Below are 20,395 nucleotides of genomic sequence, written 5' to 3'. Positions count from 1 at the left end.
TTGGTTTTTCAGATTTGGAAAAGTAGGTTGTAGTATATGTGTTCTCTTTATGATTTCTGTTTACATTTAGGTAGGATAGGAGCAAAACAGTGTGAGCATACAGTAGGGTTTGTGGTGTTGTATAATAGGCTGAAACAGGGAAAAGAAGGACAAAAAGTAAAATTATGGGTTAAATGCTGGTAAGAGGAGCAAGACTAAGGTGAGTGTAGACTTGGGCAAGGCAATAAGAGGCTAGGAGTGGCAAGGAAGACCTTATTTTTCATTTGAAAGGTTAAGGAGGGCTTGAGAGAGAGAGAGAGAGAGAGAGCTTGCAGGTCTAGGCCTACAACAGATTGATCGGAGCATATTGGGACTTTCAGTAAGATTCAGGTATGGAATGCCCTTGGCCCAAACTCCTCTTTGATTCTTGAAAGTTCTGGTAGCCACTAGCAACATCTATCCTAGATTTTTTGCACATAAGCAATTGATACGCATTTCGGCCAGCGGAATCAAGCGCCCCCCACAGTGTCTGATTCCTAGAGTCGGACTAAGCGACCTGTCCGACTCCAAGAGTCGAACCACTCAAACAAACCTACCTGGTCTGACCGGACACCCTATCCAATTTTAAAAATCAGACAACCCATAATTGAACACACAACCCATTCGATCGCACACTCACCCCATCCAATTGCGACGCTCGAACCAAAGAATCGCGCCAACATCCTTGTCTGATCAAACATACCCGCTCCGATTTTCAAAATCAAACTATCCCAAAATCGGACACTTCAAATCACAGACCTATCAAATCCGACATCCAATTGTTAAAATCAGACGCATGAAAATTGAACACACAAAAATCAGACCAACCATCTGATCGGATACCCAACCGTCCAATCGGACAACCTTCCCTAACCAGACTGCCTGTTGAGTCGAACGTGCGCAACAGTCGGATCGCTCTACAGTCGGACCAACCATAGGACTTGGACCCAACTACCAATCAGACCACTCTTCAAAATCGGACCCAGTCCAGTCACACCATCCAAATCTGAAAGCTGGACCACCTAGAATCAAACAGCATTCCGATTTTGGGAATCGGACCAACAAACTAGAACAAGAAAATACAAACCCATAGACCACATAGAGCCAAAAGCACATTAGAGATCTATCGCTGGACTAAAATATAGAGCAAGTAGTTCAAAACTTGGCTACAAACGATCCCTCAGATCACACATGGTGTTTAATGTAATGGCCTAGCGGACTAGGGGGGACTGCCCCCCACAAAGGGGACTTTGCCCCCTCCGCACCTCCCCCAAGTAGGTTGGAGAGAAAACATGCACCGGGATAGGTCCTCCAAATTAAATCCTAGTGTAGTAAGGACTTTGCACAAGCATAGATTCTCACTTGAAAAACAACAACCAAAAGCCCATACCCGAAGAAAGATGATGAACAGAAACCCTAGAACCTTAATGGGCCAATCTAGCCAACAAGGGCAAAAAGGCCATACCACAAAAACATGTATAGGTTGCATTCGGATTGCATCTAGTCTAAATAGAATGCAACAACATCAAGCTATTGCGAGGATGGTTAGACATGACACTCCTGACGATAGATACACCTTGAACAAAACTGCACATATGACCCAAGACATTAGTAGAGAATCTACATTTGATTGTGTAGTTGGAAACTCAAAGGTATGTGTCAGAAGGCTTGAATTCACAAGCCAAGACTCGGAAGATGAAGACGTAGTATAGTCTGCTTATCTTAGGGTCAAACTCACCGCAAAAAGAGACCACATTGTTGATGCTCTTATTGATGAAGGAGTTGATTTTAATATCTTGACCTATGAAGCATGAACCCTACTAGGTCAACCAGAGCTCACACAGACTAATGCAACTCTTAGTCCTTACAGGAAACACCCACAAGCACTTGTAGGGAAGTGCAAAATCCTTGTAACTATAGAGAAAAAAAGCTTGCATATCCTATTCCATGTTCCTCCAAATAGTGCAAATTGTGGAAAGAAAACCCTCCCAGGAAGACCCTTCAAAAGGGCAACGAAGTGTGAGGCTGATTATGTAGCACAAAGGATACACTTGGCACTACCTGGTGTGAGGATAATCACAACCTTTAGCAAGGATGACCTCATCAAACCTCAAGGGAAAGACAAGGGATATTTTGACATATCAGGCAAGCCTAATAACAAGAGCAAGGACTTGTTGAAAGAGTTTATACAAGCGCATGTTGAACAAAGAGAACCAATGAGCGAGGTCATGCTTGAAACAAGAAAGTTAGGAGACAATGCCAAGGATATGCTTTGGACTTACAAATATCGTAGAAGACCACAAAAGAAGCCCAAGCCTTACAGACGAAGGTATTGATGGAGAGCCAGCACAACACCACGATGGATATCCAAAGTGTTGCTATGTGCTCAAGGGTATTATGCAGGTAACCGATGGATTTGGGTACCAAGCCCCCCTGCTAAACCACCTCTATTAGCTGAAGGCTAGATTGTATCAAAAGTAAAGAAGCGAAGGAGGAAATCTAAACAAAAATCCAAGCCTTAAGTCAATAATCTTGGAGTGACTGATCCCCTCACGATTGAAATCAAGAAACCAAACAAGACTATTCGAAAGGTAGATCCTCAGCCTAGCATGTCTAATAAGTGGATGTCAGGTATAACCGTCGAGTGTGCACAAAGACCACTAGTGCCCAAGGAGCCTTTGACTTCCCCAGAGGATAATGAGCACCATAGGCAGCTGCTTCTTCCATTTTTTAAAGCTATTTTGAACTTAGATTCATCCTTTCTAAAAGTTAGAAAATTTTTCCAAAGTCACACATACATTCTACATAACACTTATAGAATAAACTCCAACAGTCACAATGTGTGATCGGCCTTCCCTTTATTCAGATATCACTAAAAGAATAAAGAATGAAGTGACAGTGATGGGCGCTTGCCACTTACAGTGTGTAGGTGTGGGTACTATTAGTGTAGTAAGATATGGGTGGCTAGCCACATGCACCTTTACCCCCAACAACCTCCCACTTAAAGGCGAATGTGCCTCGAGAGTGAAGAGGGAATAAGAAAAAAAAAGTGACAAAGTACAATGTATACATAGAGACAATAGGATGAGGAATAGAGGTCATCTCATCTAATGCTCGTTAACTTCCTAAAGAAGGCAAAACGCTCTGCTGAGAGACTTTTCATGAGTAGATCTGTAGGATTTTGGTTAGTTGAGATCTTGACAAGGTCAATAGACTTTCCTCAATGACCTCTCTAATAAAGTGGTACCCCACCTCAATGTGCTTTGTCTTCACATGGAAGATCAGATTCTTGGCTAACTAGATAGTACTCATAGAATCCGAATGTAGTATAGGAACCACATAAGTCTCATCAAGATTTGCTCTACCGGACGGCCTAACCAGAGAGCCTCCTTGCAAGCCTCAATGGTTGCAACATGCTCGGCCTTAGTAAAGTAGAGAGGGTTGTGCGTTTCTGCACCCTGGACATCCAAGAAACAACACCCCCCCCCCCCAGCAAAGGTAAACACATAGCCAGAGGCATCTACTCCGTTGTATGAAGGTTGTACGTACTCCGTTCTTCGTGCATCCCTCGAGATACTTAACTTGCAAACAATTTATGGATGGAGTAATGTCAGTTTGGATGCGTTATTGAAGTAGGTATCAATTCAGTTTGGCTTATATATGAATCATAATATTAATTGTTAATTCTATTTTGAAATCAGACAGAAATATATGTTGGTGGTTTTTTAACTCACTTTTAAAATATATGTAGGTTATTATCACAAATGCTTCCAAAAGGAAACAAATTGCCAACTAAGAGAGAGCAAGCAAGACATTACTTGACATCTCTGGGAGGCCTCGATTATGTCAAGATCCATGCATGTGTCAATGATTGTGTCTTATTTCGTGGGATTCATGAGTTCGGCCACCATGTATAGTATCAGCTGCTGTTTAGCCCAAATTTGGGAAGAGAAGTGGTACCACCCGATTGCTTTTGCTAGTGGGAAGCTGGGGGTATCCGAAATCAACTATACTTACACGGAGAAATTGTGTCTAGCGATGGTCTTTGGGACCAAGAAATTCAGGCATTATATTCTCTATGAGAAAGTCGTGCTTTATACGAAGGCGGAGGGACTTCGACTATTGATGAATAAGCTACAGCCGCCTGATAGTCTAGCAAAGTGGTTGATCACTTTGCAGGAATTTGATTATGAAATCCGTAGTAAGCTACCAAGGTTGCAAGGCATCGTGGAATGTCTTGTGGACTTTGGGGAGCCAAAAGAATCTGTGGTTGAAGGTAGTGACATGGAGATGTTATTTAAAATAGATACGACATCTATTCCCTCCTGGTATGCTGCAATAACACATTATTTATCGATGGGAGAGGCTGGATCCGAATTATCTAAAGCTGAGAAAAGGAAAATTAAGCAGCAAGCGTTAAAGTTTGCTTTGATCGCAGGTACATTATATCGGCAAGGGGTTGATGACATCTATCGCCGATGTGTGATGCCTGACGAGGTGCCATTCATTTTGGAAGAGTGCCATGATTCTGCTTGCAGCGGCCATTTTGATGGACGGCTTACAGCACAAAAGGCTTTAAGAGCAGGTTATTGGTGGCCTGCCATCTTCCAGGATGCGTTTGCGTATGTTAAGAGATGCGATATTTGTCAACGACATGATAGTCGAGAGAATAGGAAACGACCACTCACCCCTATTATGGCGATACTTCCATTTGAGAAGTGGGGAATAGACTTTGTGGGTCCTATTACTCCGTCGTTGACTACGCAAAAGAGGTACATCATTGTAGCAACTGACTACTTCACAAAGTGGTCAGAAGCACGTGCAACAAGGAAAGATGATGCTAACAAAACTGCTAGTTTCCTTTTAGAGCAGATAATATGCCGGTTTGGTCCGCCGAAAGAATTAGTATCGGACCGCGGAACCCATTTCCTGAATAAGGTGATTAAAGGTTTGACAGAGATGTGGCAAATCAAGCATAACAAGACAACCCCATATAATCCGCAAGCCAATGGGCAAGTTGAAAGCACCAACAAGCAGCTTGTGGGCATCCTGTCCAAAATTGTGTCAGAAAAGAAACGGGATTGGGATAAAAAGTTATACGTGGCAGTGTGGCCCTATAATACGACCTTCAAACGAGCCACTGGCCATACCCCGTTCAAGTTAGTATATGGGGAGGAGTGTGTCTTGCCTTTAGAGATTGAGCTGCCGACTATTCGGTTTGCCATCAATCATTCTTTGAGCGATGAAGACACACTTTTTGAACGCTTGACGACACTAGCATATTTAGATGAGCTTAAGTTGCAGAGCTTATTGCACCAAGAAGTGGCGAAGTACCGAATGAAGCAGCTACACGACCTCAAAGCCAAGAAATACACCTTCAAGAAAGGACAGCTTGTTCTGTATTATGACACACGATGTGAATTATTTCCAGGCAAGCTAGAGCCACATGGGATGGGCCCTATAGGATCGTTAGAATAGGAAAGAGTAAATCCACAGTTTTGTTAGCTGACCTTGAGGGGATAGAATTTAAAAATAAGGTTAATCTTAATAAGATTAGACCTTATTATTTCTGATTGCACTAATGCTATGACTGCCTTGCAGGTCTAGGAGAGATCGATCAAGCATCTGCAAGAAAATCGTGATAGAGGTTGATGGGTCGTCTGATCCCTTATTTAGAACACCCATATTTAGAACAGAGGTATCATCAGGGAAAGCTCATTTGGTGGAGCAAAGGATATAAAGTGACTGAGCAAGAAGGCGGGACATTTATTTGGGAGATCAAGGTCTTCTGCCATCACTGCCTAGAAATTTTGACGAGCATCCCTGTTGAATTCAATGACGATGGAGGGATGGAGCCTACAGTCCACCCATTGAATATGCTGAATTTCGATTACCATAATTACGAGTAGAGTTCCGGATGGCGGGATATGTAAACCCTTTATGGACGTACACCTTGTACTTTGATGGGGTGTCCAGGGGTCCATGCAAAAAAGGAAGTGTAGGAGTTGTCATCCGAGACCCCCGACGACATATTGTCATGAAGTTAGCTGCTTATCTCGGGGTGAATTTTACCAATAATATGGCAGAATACAAAGCCCTGATTATGGGTTTGAATATTGCGAAGAAGGGTGGTATCCGCCAGTTGTTGGTGAAAGGGGACTCTCAGTTGGTTTTAAATCAACTCAATGGGACATACATGGTACGGAACCCCATCCTTTGTATGTACCATCATACTACCATAGCCCTGCTAGACGAATTTGATAGAGTGTCTTTTCAGCTGATTCCACAAAATTGGAATCAGTTTGCCGATTCATTGGCTAATTGTGCGTATGAAGAAGACCTCTTCTTTAATTGTGGCCCTTGTCCCGATATATCTATTGATGGTGAGACAGGACCTGGTCGTTTGTGGGGTATGCTTTCTGAACATGCCCTCTTTGGCAGACGATGGTTGATTTGGGTGATGCAGAGGGTAAGCGAGACTCATCTACCTTTATTATCTTGGACCCATAGACTGATTAGACGACATGTGATGCGAACACCTCTTGCAATATACGCAGGAGGGATAGGTCATAATTTAATGCACCTAGTTTAGGGCTACAAGCCCTGTTCCCCTGGGAATGGTATGCTTTGATGTCTATCATGGTTGTTTTCAAGAGGATGTTATGCGTAGTATTATTTGATTTCATTAGGCCAAGAGGGCCGATTCAGTTTTGTAGCAAAGTCATGTCTGGTTTCATTAGGCCAAGAGGGCCATTTGCCTGACTAGTGCAGGTGCGTTTAATTGGGTTTTTGTTTTAAGTGCTGTGCTAGACAGGTTTGAAGGCAAGCTTGGAGGGAGCCTTTGTCGCGGCATCGATGGAAGCTTCTTGTGGCCAATCCAGGTGATACCTCTCCTTTACGAGTACCTTTCTTTCCTGTTATATGTGTATTTGTACTTGTCAAGGGGATACATTTTTGTTGGGGACCGGCAACCAAGGCATGAAGTCCCAGGTTGAGGTTAAGTATGTTTGAGGGAGGTCGGAGTAGTCATTGCCTCTTGCAAAGACATTGTTAGACATTGAAAGACCTGTTTTAGAAGGAAGTCCTAGTGGCCCTGTCCTGCTAGCCTGCTAGGCAGCCGTTCTAGGAGTTCTTGTTAGTAGTGAGGCAGTTAGAGAAGCCTGCCAGAAGATAATAATGATGATGCCCAGAAACTCTGTACATCCTAAAAGATGAATATAAATACGAAGGTGTGTAAAAAGGGGTTCTAACCCCTCTCAAAGTAAAGAAAAGAAAAGAAATGAAAATATATAAGCAGTTGATCATTGCCTTGCGAGGGCTTGGTAGGTTCTTGGGTGCCGAGACAGGTCCTGAGGCCGATACCTTGTCTTTCTAGGGGTGGCTTCTTGCCAAATATAATACCAAAACAAGGAAGGTTGGAGCGAAAATAAAAGTGAGCGTTAGAAAAGGATTAAGTGTCGCCTTGCGAGGGCTTGGTAAGTTCTTGGGTGCCGAGACAGGTCCTGAGGCCGATGCCCTGTTCTCCTTGGGTCACTACGCTCAGCTCCCTCCTTTTTACATGCCTAAGTATGTTCATCCAATACAAATCCTAAAAGAAGACATGTACTGAAAGAAAATACTCTTTGATCAGGCTATAGGAGTCCTCGCCTTGTAGGAGCTCCTAGTTGTGTTGTCTTTAGTTGGTAAGTAGTGCAAACTACCACTTAGGGCAACCTCTTTGATAGGTTTTTTTAGTTTGGCTATGTTGGAGCAGCTGGTTAGTGACTCACTTCGGATCTTCTATTAGATGATGCTAGGCCTACTCCTTGTGGCTATCATGCTTTGGTTCTGTCCAGGGGTAGGGGAAGCATTGTGCTGAGTTTTAGTATATAATTGTTTTGTATTAGTTTGATGCTGCTTTGGTGGGGTCCATGCAAAAAAGGAAGTGTAGGAGTTGTCATCCGAGACCCCCGACGACATATTGTCATGAAGTTAGCTGCTTATCTCGGGGTGAATTTTACCAATAATATGGCAGAATACAAAGCCTTGATTATGGGTTTGAATATTGCGAAGAAGGGTGGTATCCGCCAGTTGTTGGTGAAAGGGGACTCTCAGTTGGTTTTAAATCAACTCAATGGGACATACATGGTACGGAACCCCATCCTTTGTATGTACCATCATACTACCATAGCCCTGCTAGACGAATTTGATAGAGTGTCTTTTCAGCTGATTCCACAAAATTGGAATCAGTTTGCCGATTCATTGGCTAATTGTGCGTATGAAGAAGACCTCTTCTTTAATTGTGGCCCTTGTCCCGATATATCTATTGATGGTGAGACAGGACCTGGTCGTTTGTGGGGTATGCTTTCTGAACATGCCCTCTTTGGCAGACGATGGTTGATTTGGGTGATGCAGAGGGTAAGCGAGACTCATCTACCTTTATTATCTTGGACCCATAGACTGATTAGACGACATGTGATGCGAACACCTCTTGCAATATACGCAGGAGGGATAGGTCATAATTTAATGCACCTAGTTTAGGGCTACAAGCCCTGTTCCCCTGGGAATGGTATGCTTTGATGTCTATCATGGTTGTTTTCAAGAGGATGTTATGCGTAGTATTATTTGATTTCATTAGGCCAAGAGGGCCGATTCAGTTTTGTAGCAAAGTCATGTCTGGTTTCATTAGGCCAAGAGGGCCATTTGCCTGACTAGTGCAGGTGCGTTTAATTGGGTTTTTGTTTTAAGTGCTGTGCTAGACAGGTTTGAAGGCAAGCTTGGAGGGAGCCTTTGTCGCGGCATCGATGGAAGCTTCTTGTGGCCAATCCAGGTGATACCTCTCCTTTACGAGTACCTTTCTTTCCTGTTATATGTGTATTTGTACTTGTCAAGGGGATACATTTTTGTTGGGGACCGGCAACCAAGGCATGAAGTCCCAGGTTGAGGTTAAGTATGTTTGAGGGAGGTCGGAGTAGTCATTGCCTCTTGCAAAGACATTGTTAGACATTGAAAGACCTGTTTTAGAAGGAAGTCCTAGTGGCCCTGTCCTGCTAGCCTGCTAGGCAGCCGTTCTAGGAGTTCTTGTTAGTAGTGAGGCAGTTAGAGAAGCCTGCCAGAAGATAATAATGATGATGCCCAGAAACTCTGTACATCCTAAAAGATGAATATAAATACGAAGGTGTGTAAAAAGGGGTTCTAACCCCTCTCAAAGTAAAGAAAAGAAAAGAAATGAAAATATATAAGCAGTTGATCATTGCCTTGCGAGGGCTTGGTAGGTTCTTGGGTGCCGAGACAGGTCCTGAGGCCGATACCTTGTCTTTCTAGGGGTGGCTTCTTGCCAAATATAATACCAAAACAAGGAAGGTTGGAGCGAAAATAAAAGTGAGCGTTAGAAAAGGATTAAGTGTCGCCTTGCGAGGGCTTGGTAAGTTCTTGGGTGCCGAGACAGGTCCTGAGGCCGATGCCCTGTTCTCCTTGGGTCACTACGCTCAGCTCCCTCCTTTTTACATGCCTAAGTATGTTCATCCAATACAAATCCTAAAAGAAGACATGTACTGAAAGAAAATACTCTTTGATCAGGCTATAGGAGTCCTCGCCTTGTAGGAGCTCCTAGTTGTGTTGTCTTTAGTTGGTAAGTAGTGCAAACTACCACTTAGGGCAACCTCTTTGATAGGTTTTTTTAGTTTGGCTATGTTGGAGCAGCTGGTTAGTGACTCACTTCGGATCTTCTATTAGATGATGCTAGGCCTACTCCTTGTGGCTATCATGCTTTGGTTCTGTCCAGGGGTAGGGGAAGCATTGTGCTGAGTTTTAGTATATAATTGTTTTGTATTAGTTTGATGCTGCTTTGGTTGTTTATGTGCAGATATGTTCGTGGATTCGACGGGCTGAGTCGCCCTATCCCGTGGTCGCCAATGAGAGCGGAATTTTGGTGCCGGGAAGTGCTTAAAAATAGCTAAAAATTATGAATTTCAAGGGAAAAATATTCACCGTCAAAGGCCGCAGCTCGATCTAGGACGATTTTAAGCATAAGCAGTCGACGGGCGCCCAAGCGACACATCCAGATTTTTAGTAATTTTTCTGTCAGTCAAGACAGGATGTGGGAGCTGCAGGCCGGTCCGGGATGCCGAGAGGGACGCCCAGAAATTTACAGCACGACAATCGGAGGCCGTACGAGGAAGTGGCCAAAAAACTGGCCGGGGTGCCCAAAAAGGGGCCAAAAAGAAAATTTCAAAAGGTGTGAATAGAGGGGGGTGACCTTTGGCACCCCGCCCTAAAAAAAAAACGTGATGGAGGGGGGGCGGCGGCTGTTTTCAGCTGCCGAAAAAAACGCGCCCCCCCCCCAAATCGAGTTGATGGCTGCAAAGCAAGCCAGGAAAGCAAGCACTGCAGGCCACTACATCCTTTCTACGCTCCGTATCGCTCCGCTCCACGCATTCAATGGCAGCCTGTAGAGGGAGAGAGAAAATCAATCTTTCTCTCTCCTCCCTCTCTCTCTTCTAAAGGCAAGTTCATGTGGGAAGAAGAAGGAAGAAGAAAGAATGATGGAGGCTTGTCCGGCATGGATCGGATTGCTCCACGGGCTGGAAATGGTGATTGGTGATTGTGCTGGACATGAAGTGCTGCTGATTTTCAGATTTGCAGCCATGGACATGAAACTCGAAACATGCAAATAAGCGGTAATTCAAAATTTTCAAAGGAAATTTGAGATTTTATGGCTTTGGATTGATGAAATGTTGTTCATGTGGGCTAAAAATTGTTCATGTTGCTGTTTTCTATGAGTTCTTGCTGGTCATAATCAGAAAATCAGAAAGATATGCATCTTGTGGCTCAAAATAATACACTAAAACACGTAAAATATGGAAAATCAAGGGAAAATGATGGTTTTTGAGCATAAAAATGGGAAAATGAATAGGAACACCAACTAAACTTTCATTTTTCTGCAAGAAGGAACTAAGGGCCACAGCCCATAACCTATTTTGAATTTTCAGTAATTAAATAATGCAGAAAAATAAGGGAAAATACAAGAAAATGGTGAAAAAACCTTTAAAAATAGGGGAAAAATACATTTTGGGTTTCGAAAAATAAGGATAAATAAGAGCAATGTTTGTGAATGTTTGTGGGGACTGAAGCATGAGGATTTGCCTCAGTTCAACCCCACTTCTTGTTCTAGTGTGTTTTTTCCACTTTTTACACATAAAATGATGGCAAAATGCCCTATAAATCTATACCATAATGCAACATTTGATCGATGGGAGGGTAGAGTGGTTAAAGTGTGTCTAAATGTGGAGTCAAATGACGAAAAGATTGCTGTTTTTGTTTGCATGCCATATAGGTCGGTGAATAATTATAAAATAAGAGCCTAGTAGCACGAGGGTTTCCTTGGTGCTAGGTTCGTGCAATGCCGCATAAGAACGATAGTTGGAAAATCATTGAAAGGATGTTTTCCACATGTGCACAATATTGATTTCATAACTGTTTGAGCACTTGGCATCCACAATATGCATAAATCATGGAAATGTTAAAAGGTATCAGAAATCTTGGATGCACAGCAATTGTTTTCATTAGGATCTTGACCCACGTTGAGTGAGAGACAGGAAACCCTAAGCCATAGGCTAGTCGTGGGGTCTAGGGGAAAGAGAAGTAAGGACAATGGTACATTCCTGTATACGATTAAATAGTACCTTGAGTGGATTTTGTGCGAAATGTTTATTTGTTGAGCGACGCATCGAGGGGCCAATCCCCAAGGTGTAGGAGAGTCACAAAGGGTTGACGGCATTCAGCTGTAGGAGGAACCCCATGTGTATGTGATTCGAGCCTTTTGGCTATGTGAAAGGGACTCCCTCTGAGGATAATATTGGGTTAGGATTAGTTGGACTACAACGTATTACAAACGCAATGTTTAGAAAGGCATAGATTTTGATAGACGCTCCTGGTCGCGAGGCCGAGGGGTTGTCTTGTGCGTAGTGACGAGGCCCGGCTAGTGCATGAGCCAGTGCCGGCCCGTTTTTAGGTCCATCATGATACCATGTCAAGATTGTGGGAGAGAAGGAAGGAGTCTCACTTGTAGCTTTCTTTTTTGCACAATGGGGGAATACACACAAAGGTGGAGGCTGAAAACAGTTTTTCTCTTCTTAGTTGTGTAAGCCAAAAAGAACACTTGTACAAAAGAAATATAAGAACCCTATATATGGGTCTCAAACCAAACTCAACTAACTAAGGTGGCATACTAACTGAGCCACGAACTAGAGTAGATAAGGATAGCGGATAGCTGTCATCTAGCTATTATTCATGGGCGGTGTACCAACCGCATCTGCAACTGACAAGTCGGTGACATAAATGCACAACAGTCACCCTGGCATATCACGAGTGGAGCTCAATATCTCAACACTACATACACATATAACAGTATTTGCTTAAGGGAAAACTCAGAAACGGGATGATACCACGTGGAATGGCCACAAGAAGCTCCTCCACAACAAAGGTCCCCTCTAGTGACTTCGTCAACTTGTGTGATGCAATCACTAAAACAAAAAACTATTAAACATATATGCACCAAACACACATATGGCCCTCTTGGCCTAAATAAATATCACATTTCACTCCCAACAAATCTGGCCTTCTTAGACGAAAGAAATAAAGCATATAAACTACCAGCCCTCTTGGCCTAAGTAAATCAAACATGAAAACCCTAAAAAGAACTGGCCCTATTGGCCTAATGGAATAAAACACAACAACTCATATATATCCCCCCTTTTGAAATCTTGCTAATATACAGCAAGATGCTCCATCTCAAGGAGAAAATATGCCTCTTGCCCTAAACTTAATGCATTAGATTGTGACCCATACCTCCTGCATAAATAGCAAGAGATGTATAACATGTCGTCTGACAAACCTATGGGTCCAAGATAACAAAGGCAAATGGGTCTCGACCACTCTTTGCATCACCCATACTAACCATCGCCTGCCATATAGGGCATGTTTTGATAAGAGGCCCCATTATCGATCGGGTCCCATTGCATCATTAATAGAGATATCCAAACTAAGACTATAGTTGAAGAAAATGTATTTTTCATAAGCAAAGTTTGCTAACGAGTCCGCAAACTGATTCCAATAACGTGGAACCAGCTGAAGAGACACTCTTTCTATCACATGCCTACTTAACAATTCCCTGGCAACATGTTTTAGTGGTCCATCGGGGAACTATCCTAGGCAGCTTCGCCCGACACTTGCAAGAATGCACAAGGTCTATTGTCTAGGTTTTCCCAAAGTCCACCCCGTAACAGAAGGTACCGGCCATCCCCATGAGGATCAACCTGCAAGCTCGGGGTCCTAATTTGACAACTGAGGTATTATTGCATCAACTAGCTCAATCAAAGATGTCCCACAAGGGCTCTCGTCAGAGTAGAGCGACCGTAGTTACCCTTGGTTCATGGAGTTCAATGCTTTTTTCCATCAGCTAGTTAAGATTCAAGGAACCTTAACGGAGTTCTAGCACAGCCATCGCACATTTTCCCTAAGATAATTTCTTATCAAGGTTTTTAAGACTTAACGCTAGGTAAGTCAACGCTTGACTCTACCTAATTTTTCCTAATTAATGTTTTGTTCAATCTCTTCAAAGAAGCTCCCAGCTTACCGGGACCACCTATCCGTAGGAGGTGGATCCGTTAGGGATTTCACCCACCCACTTCCCACAAATGGTTTTCTTTAGTTTTCTAATTATCTATCACATTAAGTTATGACATATGAAAGCACCTTCATTAATTAACTTGTTATTACAGGTTCCTTCGTATAATTTTACAGCACAACACAAAGACATAGAAAACAATCATTTGGCAAAATATATATATTTAATATTTTGCAATGTTATTTACAAAGATTTTCCCCTCCTGCCTACGTAGAACACAAACCTCCATTCACTGAAAAATCCCTTCTTTATGTGTAGAAGAAAACAAACCCTCCAAGATTTTCATCCCTTCACTAGTATTGGGGACTCCAGGATCCCATCCTGATTCGCATGAGGGTCACGTAGTTCCTAGGAGCGATCGAGAGATTTATGGAAATAGCCCCCTGGCACTCCCACCTCCTCTTGCCTAATAGATTCCTCGTCAAGCGACCTCTCACCATCAGGGCCAATCCAAAGCTCCTTGTGGTGGTACAAAACAATCCCCCTTAGAGGAGGGTTTTGCATCTAGTCATGGGGGAGGCATAGCGCGATCTTTCCTCTTATTATCCTGATTATATATTTACAATTAGATCTATCTGCTGGTGCAGGAACAATTAATATTTCCTATGCAACCATCAATGTATGCACAAATAAAAAAGAAATAGCAGCAAGTGTTTTTAGCATAGGAAGCAGCCCCACCCAAATCTAGGGTTTCTCTTTTAAGGTCCCACCTTATTCTTAGGGTTTCACTTCTTACTTGCAACTCTTTTTTGGGATCCGTAGTTTATTTCACTAATCTAAAGTCTATTTTATCCATATGAAAAACTTGGTATTTCCACTATAAAAGATAATATGGGCATTTATACCTATAGCAGGCAATTCATGCACTATCATGCCCTATCGCGCACTTAGCAAGGTTTCAAATGCTTTTCCAATTCTGTTTAGACTTTAGAATTTATATTGAGAAATTCTTTTCAATGTCTAACAAGTCTTACAAACTTTCGATATTTATTTAATTTCTTGATACTGATAGTTTCAAGGTTATCGAGTATTTCATAGTTGTTTTTGCTTCAACATTCTTGATATTTTAGGTTAGGTTTTGTAAGAGATGGGGAATACAAGGGAAAATATGGGAATAAATAATGGAGGAAAAACACCTGCTACACTGGCGGTATATAAGATGTAAGGGACCTGACTTTTGCACCATCAGATTATAATACAAGTCTCCTTTCATCTTCACCTCTCTCTCCAAGCTTTCATGGCTTCTTCCTCTCTCTTTCTATATTTCTCTCTCCTTTTCTAATCTTTCTCTCTCTTCCTGTAGTATTTCTCTCTCTTCTGCACACACACTCTCTCTTCTTCTTCTCTCTCTCCTCCTATCCTCTTCTTGACAAGGGTTAGAGTGAGCGGGATCTAGGACATGGCAGTGAGTTATGGTGGATGGAAGGAGAAGAGTAAACTCATGATGGAGGAGACAAAGACACTATTTGTTACACAAGTGAATTAGGTTCCAAGATTGAGACTTGGACTCATAAACACAATCTTGTGTATGTGGACAATGACACTGACACTTTACTGATAAGAAAAGAGAACTATCATTGCATTAAGAAAAAGGAAGCAAGTACAATGCTTTATAGCAAAGTAGGAAACTGTAGTAGGCACCACTATGCATATGGGATAGGTAAGCTTGCATGTCCTTGGCCCTGAAGCTCCATACAAAGAGGCTATTAGTGAGTGTGATTGTTGAATCTCAACACCCCTCCTCAATCACAACTAGAAAGGCACAAAGTGTGTAGAGGCTATAATGAGAACCACCTGCAAAGTGTGGGCACACCACAAACATGGTAGACACCAGAGGCTGTCGCAGAAAAAGGCTAAGTGTGAGCACCAAAACATGATGGATATCTAGAAGCTGTAACAGCGGCTTCACAAAGTGTATAGGGACTGTAATGCCAAGTTACATGAGGAGTTTACAAAGCTTATGGCAGGAAGCATTAGGGCAAGGAAATACAAGGCTCTTAAAACAGTCTATCAGAGTAATGAGAGTAGAAGGACTGATGAGACTTGTCCTTCCGATCGTGGTGGTCTTCATCTTCATTTTCATCTTCATCTTTTGGTCCATGGTCTTCTTCTTCTTTCACAGCAAGATAGGCCTTTTGGGACCTCTTTCTTGCGTGGCAGAACTTCTCGGTGTGTCCGGTCCTTTTGCAAAAGTCATAGAAGAGCTGATCCTTCTTGCCTTTGTACCTGTTGCCAATATATAATGCATGCTCATCTCTAGAGGTACTTGGTTCTTCCTTAGTTTTTAGCTTCTTTTCCTCTTCTAACAGTGATGCCTGGATATCAACAAGTTCAGGATTTGGCATGTTGATTAAAGTTGTTGATACATTATTATATTCAGGAGGCAAACTCTTAAGTAGAACACCGATGCAAACATCTTCATCCATTTTAATGTTGATTCCTGCAAGTTGGGTTAGGAGTCCTTCCATGTAATTTAGATGTGTGGCAAGGGATGTGCTGGACTTCATTTCAAGCCTGAAGAACTCAATCAGGAGACATACTTTAATGATTTAGATTGTGCACTGAACAAGGTGCCAAGTCTCTTCCATGTATCCTGTGAGGTCTCACAGTTATCCACATGGTGGATATAGCTGTCGTCTAGCTCCAGTTTGATAATGGCCTGGGCTCTGTCATCATTCTTTTGCCAAGTAGTTGCAAGGTCTGCATCCCAAGGTTTCTTCTCTTTGCCATTTGTGATGGCCCAGAGACCCTTCTTCATCAAGATGAGCTTGATGCGGGTTTGCCAGGTGTGAAACCCGACTCCTTTGAATCGAGCATTTGGAGAGTCTTTTCCCATGTTGAGGTTGTAAGATCAGTAGAAAATTAGCTCCAAAGTTCTCAGTTTGTAGCAGCAGAGGAGTTGGTTGTGTCACAAGACACAAGTGCTAAGAGCACTAGATGAGTGTCAATGGACACTATGTTTGTATCTTCTTCCTTGAGTCTTCAAATCTTCAATGGATTCATTGATTGAATCTTTGATGTAGACAGCTCCATGTCTTTCTGCAAGTGAGATAGACAAGTCTTACATGCAATATAAATGTGCAACAAGAGTAATGTTACTCTTTATGACAGGTAACCACCCAAGAGACTTCATGCTTGGCATTTCCATGATGGAATCAGCTTAAAATTTCTGAAACTTTCCAGCACAGAGTTGAAATCTTCATGTGTCAAAAGACACAAGTGAAGGTAGTGTTAATCAACACTCAAGAGATACTGTCTTGAATAATTGATACTAGATGTTGATGCTGATGATGATTCTTTTATGCTTCCCCTCCTTGATGATTTGAGTGGTGAATCTTGCTGGGAATTTCAGTAACACACTGGATCAGAGTGGCGAAGGCTTGGGTTGAGTGTCAGAAGTGTGAAAATGAAGTAAAAGATGAAGCTTTTGAACTTGTGGCTATGGTGTCCCACAGTTAGGGTTTTTAGCCTGACTGAGTTTTCTGCTACAACAGCCTGCAAACACGATTATCCAACGTCAAACTCGAGCTAGAGGCAGCTTAGGACATGGGCTTACAAAGCCCTATGGTCGTCGCAGAGTAAATCACGCAGCGTGGAGAGAGAATCGATGTACAGATTGGAAACGGTCACAGAGATTATAGCGAGCTCGAATTTCCGCAATGCTGCCTTTTGATGTGCGCAATGTCAAACTGTGATGTAATAGGAGGTTGCGCCTTGATCTAGGCAAGATATCTCTAGGAGAAAGCATGGTGAAATATTGACTATGGAGGGAGATCAAGAAGCTCCAAGGAGGCAAGATGCAGGTTTGGCTATGGCAGACAACAGTTCAAGATGAAGCTCCAGGTGAAAATGGAGTCATGAGCTGACATTGAGCTAGACTGAGGTGGAGATGAGCTGAGAGAGTAGTGAAATGAGCTAGGCCATGCCCGACTGCACTCTGATACCATGTTAGAGTGAGCAGGATCTAGGACATGGCAGTGAGTTATGGTGGATGGAAGGAGAAGAGTAAACTCATGATGGAGGAGACAAAGACACTGTTTGTTACACAAGTGAATTAGGTTCCAAGATTGAGACTTGGACTCATAAACACAATCTTGTGTATGTGGACAATGGCACTGACACTTTACTGATAAGAAAAGAGTACTATCATTGCATTAAGAAAAAGGAAGCAAGTACAATGCTTTACAGGAAAGTAGGAAACTGTAGTAGGCACCACTATGCATATGGGATAGGTAAGCCTACATGTCATTGGCCCTGAAGCTCCATACAAAGAGGATGTTAGTGAGTGTGATTTGCTGAATCTCAACAACAAGTGGTATAGAGCTCTAGTTTTGATCCATTTAGTTACCTTACATGCTCAGTTACCATCCTTTTCAATTAAAAATCCAAGAAGCTTCAAGTACACAAGGACAAGCACTAGAATGGAGGAGCACTGAATGACCCAGAGGTCAAGGACTAGGAGGACAACAATCAGGAGCATTAATGGAGTCCTTGGACCAAGTTTAGAGACTGGAAGACCATATTTGGCAGCTCGTGGGTCATTTTGGACCAAATTTGAAGGTAAATTTCTAAAAAACAGTGGTAACAAGAGTAGAAGAGGATATAGTTATTGTTACTTTTCATGGAGAGTCTTTCTCTCTCTTTCTTTTCAAGCCCCTTTCAAGCTTCCATGGAGGAGATCAACCCATTTTTCCTTACTATCACTATTGGTTTCCATCATGCTCTTCTTTTTTTGAAGCATAGAATCTCTCCTTTCTATGGCTTTTGCTTCTACTACTATTGGAACCTTTAAGGAAAATTTTTTCCCATCTGTCAACCTATAAATGGCCTTTGAATCAATAAGTCTCCCACTCGGTGTACTGCTTGACTCTGTTGCTGAAGAACTTCCTAATGTACATCAACCCCTTGAAATGTAGCATGCCTAGGTTCTAGAGGAGCTATCCAATATTCCTCCCTCCACACAAGATAAACATGAACATGAGTGCCTCGATCTGTTGGCTCCAACTCCTTAGGAAATTCAGACGTACTGATACTCATTAAAAACTGGGCATTAACAGGATCATCAAGCCTTCTAAGAGGCCCATTTTCCACTGTAAATCCATTTCTCCAAAAGATTATGTTACGAATTATAGGCTCTGGTTGACGAGGTGTTGGTGCTGCTACTAATGCAGGAGTATCTCCTTGTTGTATTGGTTCTCCTGTAAGTGTGCGTCCCACCCTAGTGAATGTACTCCTACCTGGTGTATGAGCTGAAGGAGGTTTTGAGGGCCCTTCTTGAGCACCCATCCGTCTGGCTTGTTCAAATATTGCATCCACTTGCAAAAGCACATCACTGCATTGTCTTGCTACTGCTGCGACATGGTGAAAAACACACAGACAGAAAGACAGGACAGACACAGATGAGAGTGTGTTGTTGAATCCTTTCCTCCAAAAGAACTGTGTTGCAGAAGTTCAGATTTCTCAGGAAGTGCAATAACATTTTCACCAAGTTCTTCAGCTAGACGATCTCCTATGTTGGAGAGCCTAGGGATTGCAGCTATAGCATATGCAAGGGGAAGGTGACCTGACTCCTCCAAAATTTTCACACGCTCAAGAACAGCACCCAAAAGTAAGAGCAATTGCAATATTTCGAGATTCAATTGCAAGATTGAACCAAGTGCTTTCATCCTCCACAAAATGAAAAGCTATGTCTAGAAAACCTTGCTGAAGATAAGCAATTATAGCCTACCCACAAAGCTGAGAACTCTTGATCATTTTTAGAACTTCATCAGATTTTTTCTTTATCACAGCAAGCTTGAATATGTACTCTACTGAGTCTATCTGTAAGACTACATATTTCACAAATGGAGCATTGATTTCACCTAAAACTATTCTCTGCTGTTGTACATCAAAAAGGACAATTTGATCTTCTGCACGGCACAACAAGTTACCTGTACCGGCATAGAAAAGGGCATCAGTGGAAGATAGAAGGTTGTAGCTCATAGATTTTGGTGTCTGGTTCATGCTTGTTGTTCATGGCCTTCTAATAGAAAACAAAATTTGAGGCAAAGTCATAGCTCTGAAGATGCAGTTGCTCTTTCACATAATAAAGAGTCCCTCCATACACAGTATACGTTGGTCTCTCTCTCTCCAGCTTGAACACAATCATTCCACTCATCAAAAAGTCATCAACCATAGCACCTGCTTCAGGCTTGGTAGCCTCCATTAAAGGAAGTAAATTATCTGCCTTTTTTCTAAAATAGCAAGCTCCAAGGACTCAACTTGCGGCGAAATTCCACCCTCCCCTAGATGATCTATCGGCTACAAGGATGCACCATGACCATTCTCCAATGACTTCACATTTAGTGAATGTACACTTTCCCCTTCCATAAGACTATTAGCTAAATATTTGGAGGGCTCAGGATTGAGGGAAATACCACCATCTTTGGTGAACAAATCAGCATTTGCCAATCTGCAAGCCCGTTTTTCACCCTCCTCGACAACTGGACCTGTTTTGGCTAACAATTTGCTATTTTCTACACGCTCTAAACTGTGCCATGGCTCAACTATAGCAGAATCCAAAGGATCTAAAATATTCATTTCCAAGGTAATTTTAGTCTCGCCTTCCACCAAATCAGTATCAAAAGGCTTCACCTTTGCACTGGTTATTTCTGAAGAATCATTTGTTAGTGCCACAACCTTCAAGAAGAAGAGGAAGAAGAAGCACTAGTA

General features: G+C 42.4%; 1 protein-coding gene across 1 annotated transcript; it reads right to left on the bottom strand.

The window, feature by feature from the left end:
* Nucleotides 1–18,571: 18,571 nt before the first annotated feature.
* Nucleotides 18,572–19,350, bottom strand: LOC148008693 (plant UBX domain-containing protein 4-like). The gene is made up of 2 exons (XM_087674071.1): nt 19,122–19,350; nt 18,572–19,035 (listed from the first exon to the last, which is right to left on the bottom strand). The coding sequence occupies exons 1-2, from the start codon at nt 19,348–19,350 to the stop codon at nt 18,572–18,574; spliced, it is 693 nt and encodes a 230-aa protein (XP_087530197.1).
* Between the last annotated feature and the right edge of the window lie 1,045 nt (nt 19,351–20,395).

Source organism: Lygodium microphyllum, unplaced genomic scaffold (genome assembly GCF_053477565.2).
Source record: "Lygodium microphyllum isolate KBCC unplaced genomic scaffold, Lygodium_microphyllum_v1.1.10 scaffold_82, whole genome shotgun sequence".
NCBI classification, from domain to species: Eukaryota; Viridiplantae; Streptophyta; class Polypodiopsida; order Schizaeales; family Lygodiaceae; genus Lygodium; species Lygodium microphyllum.
This window is presented reverse-complemented; position numbering and strand designations above follow the sequence as displayed.

Coding starts and splice junctions, on each gene's coding strand:
- LOC148008693 (XM_087674071.1), bottom strand. CDS start 19,350: ATGAAAGCACTTGGTTCAATCTTGCAATTGAATCTCGAAATATTGCAA. Junction 19,036..19,121: donor ATCTGAACTTCTGCAACACA/GTTCTTTTGGAG, acceptor ACCATGTCGCAG/CAGTAGCAAGACAATGCAGT.